This window comes from Bos mutus, chromosome X (genome assembly GCF_027580195.1).
Source record: "Bos mutus isolate GX-2022 chromosome X, NWIPB_WYAK_1.1, whole genome shotgun sequence".
NCBI lineage: Eukaryota > Metazoa > Chordata > Mammalia > Artiodactyla > Bovidae > Bos > Bos mutus.
This window is the reverse complement of record NC_091646.1, coordinates 110,301,050-110,319,857: the sequence shown is the minus strand read 5'-3', so window position 1 is coordinate 110,319,857 and position 18,808 is coordinate 110,301,050. Positions and strand designations below refer to the sequence as shown.

Below are 18,808 nucleotides of genomic sequence, written 5' to 3'. Positions count from 1 at the left end.
ATGCCTGGTATGGTGTGATTATGTCAGATTCTTGACCCAATGCATTGGAAATGGACAGCTAAACCTTGGGGACTGAGGCTTTGCTCTCTTCAGGGCAGTGAAAATGTTAATATAATCCCAGTGCCAATGGCTCAAGTGCTAGGCATCTTCTCCCTCCATCATCTTCATCACCCTCTTCCCTCACCAGAGCCTGACAGATATAACCCTTGCTTCAAATGAGTTATGGATGGAAAATGTTAATGCAAAATTGGTTTCCAAGGTCTTCCTTTGTTCTAGCCATGGCTGAAAGCTGTCAGAGCTAGGGATCTTGTCAGTGTAAATCAGACAATGACCCAGTTGCCCCCTCCTCTAGTCGTACTAGCTAATCAGCTCAATTCCAAACTCTAGCTTGGTCTCAGAAAAATTTTGACTTGCAAAAGAAGTGAGCAGAAGAAGCACTCAGCTTACTGGATCAAGGCAGAGTTATATGGACTCCAGAATCCATGTGCTAGGGCTCTCTCCTTGCCTAGGGGTGGGTAACAGCTCAAGGGACCCATCGCTCATTATCCCTTCCTTCCATGGCATTGGACAGGTGATTATGAAATCTGGCTAGGCTCTGGGAAGAGACGTGCAGAGCTAGGGAATGGTAGAAACATCACAGAGCCAAGTCAGAAGAAGCTTCACAGTAATTGCGAGAGGCTTTGTAAACTAGGGTAGTAGTGATCCTTAGAAAAATACTCCAATAAATTTATCAGAAAAAAGAAAGAAAATGCTGATTTCATTCAGTTTCTCGGCAATGCGTTATTCACTGTCTGAGTGAGTCCGTGAATGACTGTTTCCCAAATTGGCATGATACCAGTGACCTCTGAAAGACATTTATTTTGTTGTCATTTTTGCCTCTTTCTTTCAGAATGGGAATGTGCTTTGCAGCAGAGTCAGATGTCCAAGCCTTCATTGCCTGTCTCCTGTGCACGTTCCTCATCTTTGCTGCCCTCGCTGCCCAGGTAAACCAGTTCGCCTCTTTCTTTCCCAGCTGTGGTTTTCCTTCCTCTTTCTTCCACCCAACCCACCCCTTCTCCCTAATTCCCCAGAAGCAGAAACTTCCAGACAGGAATAACAATAGGACGCTTTCAGGCATCTTGCACCAGCCCCTAAATACTGTTTATATCCCAATTGGGGCACATTCTAGGCTCTAATAAGTTATTTGGTACACAGTAACAGGTCTTCATTGGGCTTTTAATCATTTGAAGGTGCCTATCAATTGAGGGAAAGGAATTTTGGCCCAGAGATTTTTCTGTGATCAACAGCCTCTTCCTGCCATGGGCAGCAGACACAAGGAGAGTTGTAGCATGGAGGCATGTGTCCTACGCAATTAGAGCTGGAATTGCATTTGAGCATAGCTTCTAATTGATGATGGGCTGTTCATAAATCAAAGGAGCTGAACCAGTGAGGTTTATGTCAGTATAAAGCTGCTTGCTGGCTGAATGGTCACCTCCTCCAGACTGTACAGTTATGTATACATTGTTCAGAGTAGCGCTAAGGGGACAGCAGGCAGATACTTTTTCACAAGGCTATTAGGATATCTACCTTCCTGGTTGGCAGCTAGGGTGTTTGTCTGAGGCAGGGGCTCCCTCAGTGATACTTTGTTCATATCTGACTGATGCCAGGCTCCCACACCAGAGGAGTGCAAGCATGGAATGATTCAGAAAATGCCTGTGGGCCCACCAGCAATCCTAAGAAAAGCTAAGTGATCGTCTTAGCACCTGGGCGGTAGAAGCTTTGTAGTCCTATAAGTTGACTGTTTCCCTCAAGGACAGAGTTGGGGTCTATGGGTGGACTTTGAGGGGTTAGTAAATCTTTTAAAATTGTTGGCAGTTTTTGGTGTAACAATGTATATGTGTAAATTCCTTTAGAGAAGATACATAGCTTTATTGGTATTCCTAAAGGGATGTACATAACCATAAAAACATGAAGAACCATTAATCTCCGTCATCCATGGTGTTTTCTTTCAAGTAGTGAGGAACTTCCAGAACTTACAAGAGAGAAACTAAAAGTGTCAGGGCAGAAATGGTAGGACTGAGGCCAGGAATGAGGTTCAGTGACAAGTCAGTTAACTGAAATGTTACAGGAACAGAGATTTTGTTGAATGGAGACCCTTTTTGTCCAATGGAGACCCAAACCCTTTTTGTCACCACTTTTATAACCTAGGCTTTCTTACCTTGATAAATGGGCTTCCACAGTGGCTCAGTGGTAAAGAATCCACCTGCAGTGCAGGAACCACAAGAGATGTGGGTTCAATCCCTGGGTCGGGAAGATCCCCTGGAGGAGGGCATGGAAACCCACTCCAGTGTTCTTGCCTGGAGAATCCCATGGACAGAGGAACCTAGCAGGCTACAGCCCATGGGGTCTCAAAAAACTGGACATGACTGAAGCAACTTAGCACACATGCACCTTGATAAATACACTCTGATGAACATCTGGGATTCTTTCTAGATGTCAGAAGATCATGCCGTGTCACAGGTTTATTATTCTTAGTATTGGTTACAGTAGTATATGCTTTGATATATGAGAGACTGACTTGGCATGTGATCAATCTTAAAGTTATTCTTGAAATAAATCCCTAAGAGAGGTTTACTATTTTTGCATGTGTTTATTTGCTTCTTGGGCTTCCCTTTTGGCTCTGTGGTAAAGAATCTGCCTGCAATGCTGGAGACCTGCGTTCGATTCCTGAGTCGGGAAGATCCCCTGGAGAAGGAAATGGCAACCCACACCAGTATTCTTGCCTGGGAAATCCCACGGACCAAGGAACCTGGCGGGCTACAGTCCATGGGGTTGTAAAAAGAGTTAGGCATGACTTACAACTGAACAACAACAACAACATTTGCTTCTTCTGTTTAAACTGTATTACAAGGGTGTAGCATGGGAGGATTCTTTTTTTTTTTTTTTTTTCATCTGCCAGGTTGCCTGTCAAATAGCCTTATAAAATCTTATCCCAGAAGTATCTAAAAGTGGTCTAATGTCATAGGAATTGATCTAAATGGCTGTGGAGAAATTATTCTTCCCTAGGAAGGAAATTGGGGCAGGGCCCAGACACAGAGCATAGAGTGGAAGTTCACAGAGTGGAAGATGGCTGTCATCTACCCCAACTGCATAAACGGAAGCAAGTCCTAAGAAAAAGGGAAAGTACAAGTTAGCAGTTCTTTTCAGAGAAAAAGAAAGTATTAAAAGAATTAAGATCATAAGTCCCAGAAATGAGAAAATGGAGAGAAATAAACATCATCATCTTTAAGACTTAAAAGATAGAAACAGCTGTTCATTTTCTTTGCCTTCTTGTTCTTATAGGTCATTTCCTTGTGAGTTCATTTTTCTTTCTAACTGTAACCTTTAACAGTTCTTTCTGTAGGTAGTGGTCCTAAAGTTCCCTAATTCTTATATGCAAAACTGTCTTTATTTTGCCCTCATTCTTAAGTGATAATTTGGCTGGGTATAAAATTATAGATTCGTGTTTATTTTCCCTCAGCCCTTTGAAGATATTAATAAATAGTTTCATGACTTCCTTTGTTTGTGGATAAGAAGTCTGCTTTGATTATAATTCTTTTATACATAATCTGTCTTCTAGCTTTTAAGATTTTCTCTTTTTCCTTTGATGCAAACAAGGAGGTGTTTTGATGTATGATTTATTTTTATTTAGCCTGCTTAGCATATGACTTTTTCCAGCCAATGGACTCACATTTTTCTTCAATTTCAAGTTATTATTTTTGTGAAAAGCATATTTTCTTCTATTTTTTATCATTCTTAGCCTTGTCTTCGGTGTATGTCATTGCATTTCATTTAATTTAAGCTCTGTGTCTCTTAATGTCTCCTTTATTTTTCTCCCTAATGATATATTGGTATACTCCCTGTAATGATATATAACTTCAACTTGGCCTTCCAATTCATGAATTGTTTCTCCAGTTTTTTCATGCCTACTATTTAGGCTGTCTGTTGGGTCTAGTTTTATTTTTAAAAACTGTATTTCCACCCATTTTTTAATTATATATAAAAATATCTACATATTGCCATTTTGTAAACCCCTGTTACTGTTTCTTGAGGTCTTGTTCTCTTATTTATGGCTTTAAGGTATTTAAATATTTATTTAAAGTCTATTTCTGATTGTTTAAATATGCATATTTTCAGGTGTGAATTCTCACTTTTGTTAGATTTCTTGATAGCTTTCCTTAGTTCCAAAGTTCCCCTTGTTTTCTAAAATTTTTGTCTAAAAGCTCATCATCCATGGGTTTTCTCTTGCATAAGTCCTTCCTTTTCAGGCCTTGTAGCTTACTTAGCATTAAACCAGGTCGTATGTTGGTGTCCCACCTTGGACTCCATCATGTCTGGATAGTCTGCTTCTACCTCTGTTTTCTTGTGCAGGGCTACTCCTTGGACTGGGACCTCAGCTGCAGCTGCCTTTCTTGGGCAGTCAGTCCATGTGAGAGAATGAACTTGGGTGGGCAAACTATGTCAGCCCCTGTTTACACGTGAAGAGTGGGACTATAAGTTCTCAGACTTACACAGAAAGCCATTTATAGGCCATAGTTCTTGCTCAGCTGCCTGGATATAGCTATCTATATCTGGTCCAAACTGCCAGTGGAGCATATCATGTTGGCCCTCATTTATTGCTGTACTTTCCTTTTGCCTGTGTTTTATTTAATAGAGTTTCCTTTTGTTTCTAAGGATGATTTTGCAGTTTTAAAGTTTTATTTATTTATTTTTACTTTTATATTTCATCTCTTATTTTTCTTTGTTTGGAAAATAGCACAGCATTTTCTCATGTGTTCTCTCTGCCATATTGACCTGGAATGCAAATCAGCAATTCTTTCTTTCTGTTGAAGATAAAACAAAAATAAACAGGTTTAAACTATAGCAGAGAAGAATGGAGTTTGATAAAAGAAAGAACTTTGGGACACAGTGATTGTTAAATCCTAGAATAAATGACTAAGGAGAATTTTAGTCTCTTTACTGCCTGTTTCTGGAAATAAAAAGATATCCATCCATCTGAGATAGAGTTGGCATAGTTTTGCTTTGAGACAGGGCAGTGGATGTGATGACTTCTCTGTATTCCTTCCACCCCAATTATTATTAGGCATGAGGAAACTCATGCCTTCAGGGCCACAGGAATGTTTGGTCAAAGGAAGGGGCTCTAGTTTTGTGTCTTAACCCAATGGAAAGCACTGTGATGAAAACATCTTCACTGAAAAATAGAATATTTAAAGCCAAGGTAATGAGCAAGTTCTATATCAAAAAGGGAAATCAAATAAGGGAGCCATACATCCAAGGTTTTATATACAATCTTACAGCCATATCAACTTCAGGGAGTGTTTACTTGGTAGTGATGGACTTGGTGGGAAGGTCCTACCTGCCATGCCTAGAGCCCATCTTCCACTGTAGGAGACAGAGGAGACTTCAACCCCTGTCTGTTTCTGTGTATCCCATGGCTCTTGCTTTCTAAACTTCTTACCCCTTGAAATTCCCAAGGTTCTCACCTGAATTTGAGCTTGTCTCATGTAGCTCCTGCTGAACCGTGGAAATCAGAGTATGCAGACTGCTTTTCCAGAATTACCAAAGAGAAATCTAAATCAATTCTCATGAAGAGCAAGTGAAAACTTTTTCTCCAGCACTTCCCTTGGTCTCCATGGTAGAGGTTAAGTCTTGATCACGAACTACAGGGCTCTACTGGGGCCAAAGTGGGTGGTAGTACAGGAAGGGTAGAGCATTCTTAATAAGAAAGTCAAGACTGTACTGGAGTCAGAAAGGTCATTAAATTCATCCCAGTCTCTAAACAGGAGTCAGTCTATTACCCCTAATGAGAGATTTGTTGGAATGGAATTTCATATCTTCTTTTTTGGAGGGAGTTGAATGGTAAAGGGGAAAAGGGGAGAGAAAGAATATGACTTGTTTCCTTCTGTTCTTCATGTATAATTTTATCACCAAGAGATGACTTTTGTAGTGATTAGGAGCCTAAATCATGTAATTATGTAACAGTTTTCTTAATTAGTCATTCCATTAAGAATTTGTTATTCAGAATGGATAAATATTGGTTCCATTAGAAATAGTCCAACATTCCTGGGTCATTAAAGAGCTGTTATAAATTTGCCAAAATATCTGACTTGATCTGTTATCAGAGACTTAATCTAGTGTTTCCTTTAGGCTAGATGTGAAGAGGTTTAGTTCTATGATATGGTTTTAGTAGAGAGAGTGACAGTGTGATTTTGTCAAGAGAGGCACTCCTCACCCCAGTCTTTTACATTCCAGTTAGGTTAAGGAAGCACCCTTTCCACAAATGCCCTGTGCTCCCATAAGGAGATGCTGGAAGTCCTATGCCATTTCTCTCTCAACAGGAGAGCTAGCTAGCTAATATAGGCATTTCTGCTATAATGCAATATGTGCTTTTCTGAAAATCCTCCCATTCTGCAGAACTGTACACTGAAAAATAACAGGGCTTAAGGAAAAAACAAAATTGGAGCAGACAACTCTGAACTTGTGCAACTTTGTAACTAGAGTACTAATAAAACAACTATACTAATAAAATACTAGTGTGGTTTAAAAGGCATCTTAGATTTCTAATAAAAAAATATTACAATAAGTAGAGACTTCATCCTTTAAAATGGTGACTTTAGCTTGAAGGAAGGAGGTATAAGAAAGAGTTGAGGCCATTGAGTTATAGAGACAAGAGAAAAATGCCCAAGATCAGAATCATGTGATAAGCATTTGGAAGACCAAGCATATGGCCAAACTAAGCCAGAACCAAGGAAGAATGTGTGGTGAATAGCAATAGGATAGAGTACTGTGTCCTTTCATGGTTTGCAGAATTTCAGTTGTGTTAGTGTATACTTGGCATCTAGTTACTGTCTCTTGATGGTGCAAAATACGAATTTGCTAAGAAAAATCATGTCTGAACCAATGCAATTTCTATTTTACATCAATATCATTTTCTTATCTACCACTTACATATGAACATGTTTGAATTACACAAGTCTATACCCTAGCAGAAACAGACTATGTAATATAGGAGGTAGCTATGTGGCATTTGGCCTTGGACAGTTTAGAGTGAGGGTTGCAAATCACTCAGCCACTCTGAATCTTTTCTTTTGGTCTGTAATCGCTGCCCTGTCTGCACTGTGTATTCCTATACATTTGTATAAAAAGAGGAGTCTAATTGTAGGACTATGTCAGTTTCCATGTCTGTGACTTCCAGTGTTTCAGGAATCAAGTAGACAAGTCTTTTTAGCTCCCTCCATTTGTTTTTTTTTTTTAAGGGCAAAAGTTCAAGGGGGAGATGTAGCTATTTTTTTGTTGTTGTGGTAAAGTACATGTAACATAAAATTTATGACTTTGCAGTGTATAATCCGTGGCATTAAGAACATTCACAATGTTGTGCAACATCACCACTAACCTAGTTCCTAAAATTTTTTACCACCTCAAGAAAGGAAACTTTGTACCCATTAAATAGTCACTCCCCATTACCCTCCTGCCTTAGCCCCTGGCAACCACTGATTTGCTTTCTGTTTCCATGCATTTTATTATTCTGGACATTTCATATAAATGAAACCATAAAATATGTGACCTTTTGCATCTGGCTTCTTTCACTTAGCATAATGTTTTAAGATTTATCCATGTTGTAGCATTTATCAGTAATTTATTCCTTTTAGTGATTGAATAATATTTCATTATATGGATATACCACATTTTGCTTATGCATTCATCAGTTGATGGACATTTGAGTTGTTTTTACCTTCTGGCTATTGTTAATAGTACTGTGAACATTCAGGTGTAAGTTTTTGTGTGGCATATGTTTTCTATTATTTTGAGTATATACCTAGAAGTGGAATTTCTGAGTCACAGGGTAATTCTGTGTTTAACTTATTGAGGAATCACTTCCAAAATTTAAAGCTATCTCATTTTTTTATGATTCATCTCTGCTGCCACTTCATGTTTGCTGCTGATTGCTGCTGTTGCCATCATCCATGTTTGATCGCCATTGTGCTCTTCTTGCTCCTTTTGCTCTTTTCTGAATTCTATATTCACTTGCCTCCTGGGTTTGATTGAAAAAGATCAACTCCTTTTACATAGTAACAGCTAATTAGCATATTATTTTCCTTCAGTAAGGGAACTACGAAAGTCATAGTATACAAGATGATCAATCAAGGGTCATTTCTTTTCATACAAAAGATTTGTATTTTATGGCTTTGAGGGATCTTCATTCCCTGACCAGGGATTGAACTCAGGCCCTTGGCAGTGAAAGCACCAAGTCCTAACCACTGGACTGCCAGAGAATTCTCAAAAGATTGGCATATTTTTAACAAAACTCTTTCTGAGTCCAGAGCTATCCAAAAGCTTGAGGATTCTGGAATGTTGGTCTCTGGGATAGCGAGGTTATACTTTATTGTTGTTATTATTATCATCATTGTTAGCATTCTTATACTGATTGTTGAGAAGTGGCCACAGAGATATTCGCTGTTAATCAGTAGGCCCTCCATGTCTATACTGACTGCCCTGTTACCTCTCAGACCTCTTTCACTGTCTTCCATGCTTTATTTCCATTATTTTCCTCATACACTTGTTCCCTGAACACTGCAGAGTATAAAGGGTTAAAACTTCTCCAGGAAAGTGGCACTTAGCTTGCCTTGTGCCAGGTGAGGTGATCTTTGTATCTGGTAAACCCTGGGGATTTTAGTTGCTTTTTTAAAAAGAATACGATTTCCTATTTGTATTTGAGGAGCCCTTATGCCCCTGGAGAAGGAAATGGCAACCCACTCCAGTACTCTGGCCTGGAAAATCCCATGGACAGAGGAGCCTGGTAGGCTACAGTCCATAGGGTCGCAAAGAGTCGGACATGACTGAGCGACTTCACAAAATATGCCATATAAGAACAAGACATTTAGGACAGATATGGCTTTCTGTCGTGGTAGACCACAGCTCTTCTATTTCTTTCTATGGATGTTAATCAAAATTGGCCCCACGCAGAGGTGAAGAAGGTGGCGCATTATTGAGGAATACTGAAAAGCCCCATTTGTCTGAAATAAAATCTTCCATGTGCTTGTTATATTTTTAAAAACCTCTACCATTACAATCACTCTTCTGGGTTAAGACACTGTTTCCCAAAGTTTGCTGCAGGGAACATAATTTTATGGGATAATGATAGGGTTAACTAGAGAAAACATTTATATGGTCAAATAGACTTGAGAGTTTCTGGATTAGAGAAAGATAAATAGGTTTCTTTTTTTAAAGATAGGTTTCTTTTAATACCAGACTTCTCAGAGCCTTAAATATATTAATATGCATTATGAATCTATAAGTGAGAGTATGGGATGCAGTATTTTCCAAACTTATTCAGCCATAGAACTTATTTTTGGCTGTGTGTGCCACATGGCTTGTGGGATCTTAGTTCCCCAACCAGGGATTGAACTCCACAGTAAAACTATGGAGTCCTAACCAGTGGACCTCCACAGAATTCCTGGGACCTTTTTTTTGTAGAGCATTTTGAAAGATTAGTGTTCTTTAGTATATGTTTTAGGAAGTCTTTGGATTGTGCCATTCCATTTCTAGAAGCTATTTGTAGCAACAAGCTATTGAGAATTCCATGGACAGAGGAGCCTGGTGGGTTATGGTCCATGGGGTCACAAAAGAATTGGACACGACTGAGCAACTAACACTTATTGGTAAATATAGTATCTTAGTTTGGAGAAGTTCATTTGAGTAGCAAGCTGTTTTAGAACAGGACCTCAAATTCATGTTACCCAAACTTTAGCGTGCTTAAAGGGATTTGATAAAATGCAGACTGCCCTACACTAAAATTTCTGATTTGTTTGGACTGCTGAGGGTATTCTGCATTTTAAACAAGTACCTCAAGTAATTCCGTTGTACTTGAATGGTGGATGACATAGGGTAATAGGGCCCAGGGGAAAGCTTGATAAAGGAGGTCAGGAGCACAGCCTTCAGAGAGCAGTCCTGGGCAAGATCTTGGAGTAGAGGCCCCTGCACATCTGCAGAGGGCTGTGGGCAACTTGGCAACATTGTTTCTCTGGTCATGGGGAGCACAAGCACACCAGAAACATACTTTGCCTATGTGACACTCCTCTCGGATCAACCCTGCAGTGACATGTACTCACTGTTCCTCTGGCTGGCCTCCCTACTCTCCCAGAGTTCCCACCCAACACTTTTCTCTTTTGCCATCGTCCACATTCAGAGCCCCTGGCTCTCAGGTCCAGAAAGAAGGACCCTCCGTGGGGAGCTCACCCCTTTACCCCACCCACTGTCCATGACTTGTTGGCGAGAAATGAATGGCATTTCTCGGAATTAGCCCAGGAATTTCTGCTGATAAACAAATGAAACTCTCAAAGGGAAAAGCAATCAACATAGTTTGAAATAAAATCAGTGTTTTCAGCTTAGTCTGTTTTCAACTTAGTTTGAAATAAGAGTCACATCTAGGGTATTTTAAGGAAAGGATTAGTAAAATGTCCTTTAGGGAGATTTCTTCCTGGTTGCAGGGCTGATCCAGAGATTAGGGCCTGCTTTCTGAGTAAGCAGAACAGGAGATGATTACCTGCATTTCCTATGACCTGTCCAGCCAGCAATGTGTCAGACTCCTCCTCTTCCACCCTCCTTCCCTGCTAAGTTACCTGGTACCTGAAATGCTGTTATTCTTAAAGCTTCATCTGTTTATTTCAGACTTTGATTCCTGATAAATTCATCTCTCTTTGGAGGTGATAACTCTTATTAATCATTTTTTTAAACTTTTTATTTTTATATTGGGGTATAGCCAATTAACAATATTGTAATAGTTTCAGGTGAACAGTGAAAGGACTCAGCTATACATATACATGTATCCATTCTTCCCCAAACTCCCCTCCTATCCAGGTTGCCACATAACATTGAGCAGAGATCCCTGTGCTATACAGTAGGTCCTTGTTGGTTATCCATTTTAAATATAGCAGTGTGTACATGTCCATCCCAAACTCCTGAACTATCTTTTCCCTTTGGCAACCGTAAGTTCATTCCCTAAGTCTGTGAATCTTATTAATCATTTTTCATTTGACCAGCACACAAGATTTAGAAAACAGAATCTGATGGTAGTGAGTGGTGGTGGTGAGCTGGGGGAGATCCTGAGGCCACTAACCACAGGGGCGAGAGCTGGGCAGGTGTGGCGGGGGGTGGGGTAGGGTGGGGAGATATGAAGGAATAAGCCAAGGAAATCAGGCTTTCAGTTCAGTTCAGTCGCTCAGTCATGTTGGACTCTTTGCGACCCCATGGACTGCAGCACGCCAGGCCTCCCTGTCCATCACCAACTCCCGGAGTTTACTCAAACTCATGTCCATTGAGTCAGTGATGCCATCCAACCATCTTATCCTCTGTCGTCCCCTTCTCCTCCCACCTTCAATCTTTCCCAGCATCAGGGTCTTTTCAAATGAGTTAGTTCTTCCCATCAGGCTTTACCTTTTGTATAGTCCTGCGGAGAACAAGCCTCTCTGTATTGTCAGGGATAAGTTCTTTATTCGTAGCAGAAGGCACAGTGATTTCTAGAATGAGTTGCCAGCTCTCAAGTTTTTCACTTTGGTGGTGTTAACTTAAAACCAATATGGTACAGAAGTAACCGAATATCCTTGCTATCTGTCGCCTAGAGCCAAAGGGTTTCACTTCAGGGTTTTGGATGCAAAAATGACTATAACCCAAAATTTTACCAGATTATTTGCAGCCACTAAGATAAATAGCGGTGTTTATTAGAGTGATTTTCCTCTTGATTTTTTGTATCTAGATTTTTACACTGTCAGCTATTCCCTCAAAGTGATTTTAGAAACTGGTGGACTGAGGGTATCAATTATTGAAACCTGTTCCAAAATCCACCTCCTCACAGGACTCCATTTTTTTGGCCATAAATGTAGTCTATTTTAGAAATATCTTAATGTGTTGTCTCTTGTCTTTGCCACATACATGCTAAGACCCAGAGAGTGGGAAGTGATCCAGCAATAGGTATGTGGCTGCTGAAACAGGGTTATATTTTTTTAGGGCTGCACTCCCTGAATTGGAGAGAGGCTATGAAGTATATATACTATATCTTTTAAAAAAAATGGATAAATCAAAGTTGTCTGCAGGAGGGGGATGAAGAAGGTTGTTTGGATATTTTTTTAATTGAGTAGAAAGGGAAAGACATCAAACTTGGGAGTAGAGATTATTTTTAAAACAGAGAGATAAGGTAAGTGTCCGTGCAAGTTTAGTTTTTATCTCATTTAGCAAATTCATGCAGCTTTGATGTCTTCACATTTATGAGATCATGCCCTCAGGGATCTAAGGTCAAATCAAAGACCACACTCACCACCCTACCTTTTATAAGCTGTATTCCTTCATTATTTTAATAGGCGAAAAATGAGGGATTAGGGTTAGGGAGCAGAAGGAGCAGGGAAATGTGGCTTGCTTTCTTCCTCACTTTGTTTCTCTATTTCCCTGGCTCCCTCTTCCTTCCCTCTCTTTAAAAATCTTTTTATTTGTGAAAATTTTTATGGAATAAAGTATGCATATATTGTAACAAAATTTCCAATTTTAATCACTTTCAATTGTACAGTTCTGTGCCATTAAATGCACTTATATTGTGTAACCCTCACCACCATCCATATCAGGAATTTTTTCATCTTCCCAAACTGAAATTCTATTCCTATAAACCACTCCCCATTTCCCCTCCCCCAGCTCCTGGCCACCACCATTCCACTCTCTGTCTCTGTGATTTGACTCCTCTAGGCACCTCATAGAAGTGGAATCATGCAGTATATTTCTGTGTATCATGTGTATGTGTGTATTTCTGTGTATCATGCAGTATATTTCTTTTGTGCCTAGCTCATTTCACTTAGCAGAATGTCTTCCAAGTTCATGCATGTTGTACCATGTCTCTTTTTTAAATGGAAATGACAATGGAAAAGAAATGTGAGAAGGGGCTGGTGAAGAATCTAGCAAATGTTGGTTTTCTGAGCATATTTTTCATAGGATGAGGGAGACCACATCATCTTTGACAGTGACAGACATGACAACAATAAGTCCCAGTGATAACTGTGTGAAATGCTGGGTTTTGAAAGACAGACATATTCCTTATTAATGTTCCCCAGGGAATTTCAGAGAGCATCATGTAGTAGGAGCTGATTTCCAGCAGGTTTTGTTATCTTTTGGAGAAGTCCTTAGGGGTACAACTGTTTCCCTGTTTCCCTTTACCTGGCCTCCTCTCAGATTGCTTTTTGAGGGCAATCATGTCTGGAGCTATTTGGTATGGTTTTATTAGAAAGATTACAAAGGGGTTAACTAGAGTATCAAACCTATGAGGCAATGTTGAAGGGAAAGTGAAATTACTGAGCCTGGTGAAAGAAAGATCAAAGGGACTTCAACAAACTTCAGAAGGATAAATGTATTTTAGAGCATGCTGATCAGCTTTCTCCTTCCATCTCCAAAGGGTAACAGTGGGCAAAAGTGAGCCTCAGCAAAAAAAGTTAGGTACAAGGAAGTACTTCCAGGCGCAAATAAGGTGAGCAGAAGTCTTTTTAATATTTATTTTTAATTGAAGGATAATTGCTTTACAATTTTGTGTTGCTTTTTGCCATACATCGACATGAATCAGCCGTAGGTATACACATGTTGCCTCCCTCCTGAACCTCCCTCGCACCTTTCAAGGTTGTCACAGAGGACTAGGTTGAGGGGAGCAGAAGTTTTTTGAAAGTCAATATATTATACCTCAAGCCTACTGCTGAGTAAGAGGAAGATGCACCTATGTGTACAAATAAACATAATGCAATTCAATTAACATGAGGGTCGAAATAGACAAAACTATATTGTAGAGGGAGGTGCATAAAAGTAATACAACTATAATGAAAACTGAGGCAACAATTGTCCCAAAAGTCAGGATGGTGGTTACGTCCAGTGGGGAAGGATGATGCCTTCTGGGGTGTTGGCATTGCTGTCTTTCTTGACCTGTGTGGTAGTTACAGGGATGTTTGCTTTCTAATCATCAGTTCAACTGTACATTTATGTTTTAGGTGTGTCAGTTGTATTTCCCAGCATAGCATATATTTAAATGACACTACATTTTCATTTGTTTTGGGTAGTTATGATTGGAGGCAAAAGGTGACCAGAAGACCTTTAAGTGATTTTCCAGGCAAGAGTACTGGAGTGGGGTGCCATTGCCCTCTCTGTTAAATGTTACAATCAAGCATAAGATTGTGTATATGCATACGGCTGTTTTGAGACTACTATTTTTGTTTGATGGGGTGCTCAAACCCCATGTTGCTTCAGTCATGTCCTACTCTTTTGAGATGCTGCTAACTGTAGCCCACCAGGCTCCTCTGTCCCTGGGATTTTCCTGGCAGAAATACTAGAGTGGGTTGCCATGCCCTCCTTCGGGGGATCTTCCCTACCCACGGACTGAACTCACGTCTCCTTCATTGCAGGCAAATTGCTTTGCTGCTGAGCCACCATGGACAGAGGAGCGTGGCGGGCTGCAGACCATGGGGTCACAAAGAGTTGGATTATTTTTGTTTACTTGTTGATATTATTTGGGGCTTCCGAGGTGGCACTAGTGGTAAAGAATCCGCCTGCCAGTGCAGGAGATGTAAGAGATGGGGGTTCAATCCTTAGGTCAGGAATATCCTGTGGAGAAGGAAATGGCAACCCGCTCCAGTATTCTTGCCTGGAAAATCCCATGGACAGAGGAGCTTTATGGGGTTGCACAAGAGTACACGACTGAAGCAACTTAGCATGCATGCATGCATGATATTATTTTAGCCTTCTGGGTGTTTGGTTTCATCTGGTCTGGGTTTTGTTTGTTTGTTTGTTTTTACACAAGGCAGAGCAATACCAAGGGCTTCCCTTGTGGCTCAGCTGGTAAAGAATCCACTTGCAATGAGGGAGATGTGGGTTCGATCTCTGGGTTGGGAAGATCCTCTGGAGAAGGGAAAGGCTACCCACTCCAGTACTCTGACCTGGAGAATTCCATGAACTGTATAGTCCATGGAGTCACAAAGAGTCAGACACGACTAAGCGACTTTCACTTTCAGAGCAGTACCAAAGCCTGGAGAAGGATATGCTCTCTGTTCTCCAGGTATGCCCTTGGAACTAGTAAGAAGGCATTTGGGGGCATTTGTGGAGCTTTGACTTCCAGGCTGCAGAGTGTGTTGGCATCTGAATGAAGCCATCTGGCTTCAGGTCTGTATTACTGACCAGCCCATTTGGCATCCAGAATCAGGACCACATCTGAGATGGAGAGAGAGCTCCAGTCCTGTGGTATGCATTCCCTCCCCCCAGGTGAGGGTGTGTTGTACTGTTAAGACAGGGTGGTGACGAGGAAGGCACAGAGCCAGAAAAGACATGGGATCTAACCCTGCTGTTTCCCCAGTTCCCCATGGGACTTTCACAGAGCCGGCTAACATCTTTGTGCCTTTTTTCTCAACTTGTAAAACGAGTGTGATGATTTCTACCTTCTCTGAAGGTTGGCATTAACTGTGAAGTCCAAGTTGATGTGGGAAATTACTTTGAAAAGTCTAAAGAAATTGCTTTGAAAAGTCTAAAGATATATATATATATGTATATATATATATGCAAGGCAGTGTATAGCAGGGGAGAGAAAGAACATAAATCCCCAGTCCCCAGATTATATCACCAAGAGAAAATGAGGGTAAAGCCTGAAACTCAGTACTTGTCCCCATAGAACCCAGTGACAGCAGCTGGGTGCTCAGGCATAGACCATATGTCTCCAGCCTCAAGGAAAAGAGGGGTCTAAAGGAAACAGGTGACAAGTTCAGTGCGTGTCAGGCAGAAGGATAAAATAAATGGCACCACCTGTGCCTTTCTTTTCTATTTTCTTTCTGATTAGATTTTCAGAGGTGCCCTGAGTGAGGACGATGCCCAGTGATGCTGATGTTTTCAAAGCAGAGAGCGATCTCTTGGCAGAAACATGGGGGTGATGCTGCGAATGCACTCAGAGACAAGGTCATAATCTCTGGGCTGCCTTGAAAGCTTCATAGGGATTTTTGGAGGCGAGGCCTTATCCCTCCCACTGCCCCCAGTCATAAAAATGTTGAGTGGGATTCTTTGTATTGTTGTGTGCTAGTTAGCCTGCCATGATTCCTGTTAGCAGGCCAGGACTGCTTCACGCCTGACATTCTTACTAACATTCTGATTGGAACCTGTCATCCAGTACCTCATGCAGGCAAAAAGCCTGACCCTCCTGCAGGGGGCCTCTCAGACCACTGGGATCAGGGGAAGAAATGATGGCTATAGTGCTGTTTCCCAACCAGAGAAGATCACCACCACCTCCTCCCCACCATGTCTCCTAGGGCTTTGGAAATGTTGGGGAAATGTTTTGGTCATCGCACTGACTGGGGAATGTCCTTGGCACTTAGTGGGTGGGAACCAGAAATGTGCAATGTTTCACATTGGGTAGGAACACAATGCTTCCTTGGTGGCTTCCCAGGTGGCTCAGTGGTAAAGACTCTGCCTGCTAATGCAGGAGACGTAGGTTTGATCTCTGGGTCAGGAAAATCCCCTGGAGAAGAAAATGGCAACCCACTCCAGTATTCCTGCCTGGGAAATCCCATGGACAGGGGAGCCTGGCAGGCTACAATCCATGGGGTCACAAAAGAGTTGGACATGACTTACTGCCTAAACAAAAACAAAGAAACACAATGCAGTGAAGATGTGTCCTACTCCAGATTCCTGTGGTGACCCTTTTGAGAAACATTGCACAGCCTCACCCAGAGAAACCCAGGAAAGGGAGTCTCCCAACCAGAGTTGATGGTGCACGTCCACTCATTCATTCATTCATGTACTCATTCATTCATTTCACAAGTGTTCACTGAGTACAAGCTTGCAGCCAGGTCCCATGTATCATCCTGAGGTTTCAGAGTCTCTGCCTCAGAGAGCTCACAGTCTAGCAGGACAGGCATAATGAGATCATGACATCATAATGTGATGAGTACCCTGGTAGAGATGTGGACAGAGGCCCAGCAGGCAGAGATGGGAGAGAGAGAGACACTCTACAGAAGCTAGGCGCCTCAGAGAGGAGTCCACATCTGACATCAGGGTGGGTTCTCAGAGACGAGTGGGACTTTGCCAGTTGGAGAAGGGGAAAGGGGAGGGTACACCCAGGGCCATGAGGGGCTGGTGTGACTGGAGTGAATGTGGACCATGCAGGAGAGAAGAGGTTGAAAAGGTCAGGTTGATGAAGGCCTAATCTCAAAGGATCTCATATGCCCGAGAGTTTGACATTACTCTGTACATCCAGCCCACTGCAAACATGGGGAGGTGATGCTTGTGTTCACCCCTAGACATCTTTGTGCACCCCCTTTCCTCTCTCTCAGATCTCACAGCCTCCCCTCTTTCCCAGCCTCTCAGCTCTCCCATTGTCACTATCACCTGATGGGAAGGAGACTGAGTTAGCCCTTCCAGGGGACTTCTCTCTTTATCAACAGATAAGGTGAACACTTAACAACCAATGGCATTCTAGATATCAGTGGAGAGTCTTTGAGGGGGAGACTTTGAAGAATTCAATGCTAAAGGGGGAGACTTTGAAGAACTCAATGCTAAAGAGACAGCATGGAGGCTTTGTTCAGTGGACATGCACTTGGACACAGTGTGGGAGGAAGAGGATGGAACTAATTGAGAGTGGCATGGGAACATACACATTACCATATGTAAAATAAATAGCCAGTGGGAATTTGCTGTATGATGCAGGGAGCTCAACCTGTGTTGAGACAGTGCTCTGTGACAACCTAGAGGGGTGGGATGTAGGGGAGAGGGGAGGGAGGTTCAACAAGGAGGAGACATATGGATACCTGTGGCTGATTCATGTTGATATATGGCAGAAACCAGCACAATGTTGTAAAGCAAATAGATTGCAATGCCAGTGTGAGTGTGTTTGAGGTGCCTGTCTGAGTAGGTGAGATTGTCTCTGTCTATGAGCAGGTAGGTGAGGCAATAATAATAGTTCCTGCCTCAAGGACTGCTGTGAGAATGAAATGAATTAGTACAGGTAAGGTGCTTACCACAGAACCCAACCCCTAGTAAGCCCTCTGTAAATGCAAGCTCTCGTCATTATTTTGGGCTTCCCTGGTGGATGAGATGGCAAAGAATCCACCTGCAATGCAGGAGACCCAGGTTCGGCCCCTGGATCAGGATCCCCTGGAGAAGAAAATGACTACCCACTCCAGTATTCTTGCTTGGAGAACTTAATGGACAGAGGAGCCTGGCAGGTTACTGTCCATGGGGTTTCAAAGAGTCAGACATGACTCAGCAACTAATGCTTTCGTCATTATTTTAGAATCCAGGGCCAGGGTCCAGTCTGGGGAAGTGGGTACCTGCTGGCCAGGATGGAGATGAGAATTTTATACTAAGACTTATGCATTGGAGAAGGAAATGGCAACCCACTCCAGTGTTCTTGCCTGGAGAATCCCAGGGATGGGGAGCCTGGTGGGCTGCCGTCTATGGGGTCGCACAGAGTCGGACATGACTGAAGCGACTTAGCAGCAGCAGCAGTGACCATCTTTGGCTAGTTTCAAGTATGTGCCTAGACCACATCCTAAGCCTAGAACAATAGAATTTTTCAGCATGTGGCTTATCAAAATGTGAATTTTGGCAAGTGGAGCCATAATTTGGTGTCCATTTGGGTTTGCTTTTTCGGTCTCCACTTGGGGGCACATGGCAGGTGGGACGCTCTTGTTGTACAGATGGGGCGGGCCTTTCTGGAGGCCCGGGTCAGCAGGTCTGGCCTCCTGTGTGGGAACACGAAATAGAAGCAGTGTAGCACTGAGGGCCAGGGCCAGGG

The 18,808-nt window shown here is 41.9% G+C and overlaps 1 protein-coding gene across 1 annotated transcript in view; it reads left to right on the top strand.

The window, feature by feature from the left end:
- CHRDL1 (chordin like 1) overlaps positions 1–18,808 on the top strand; it is a 126,531-nt gene that overhangs the window by 33,353 nt on the left and 74,370 nt on the right. The window contains exon 3 of the mRNA XM_070366617.1: positions 890–983. Coding sequence (XP_070222718.1) covers positions 890–983 — 94 coding nt within the window. The remainder of the gene's footprint in view (positions 1–889; positions 984–18,808) is intronic.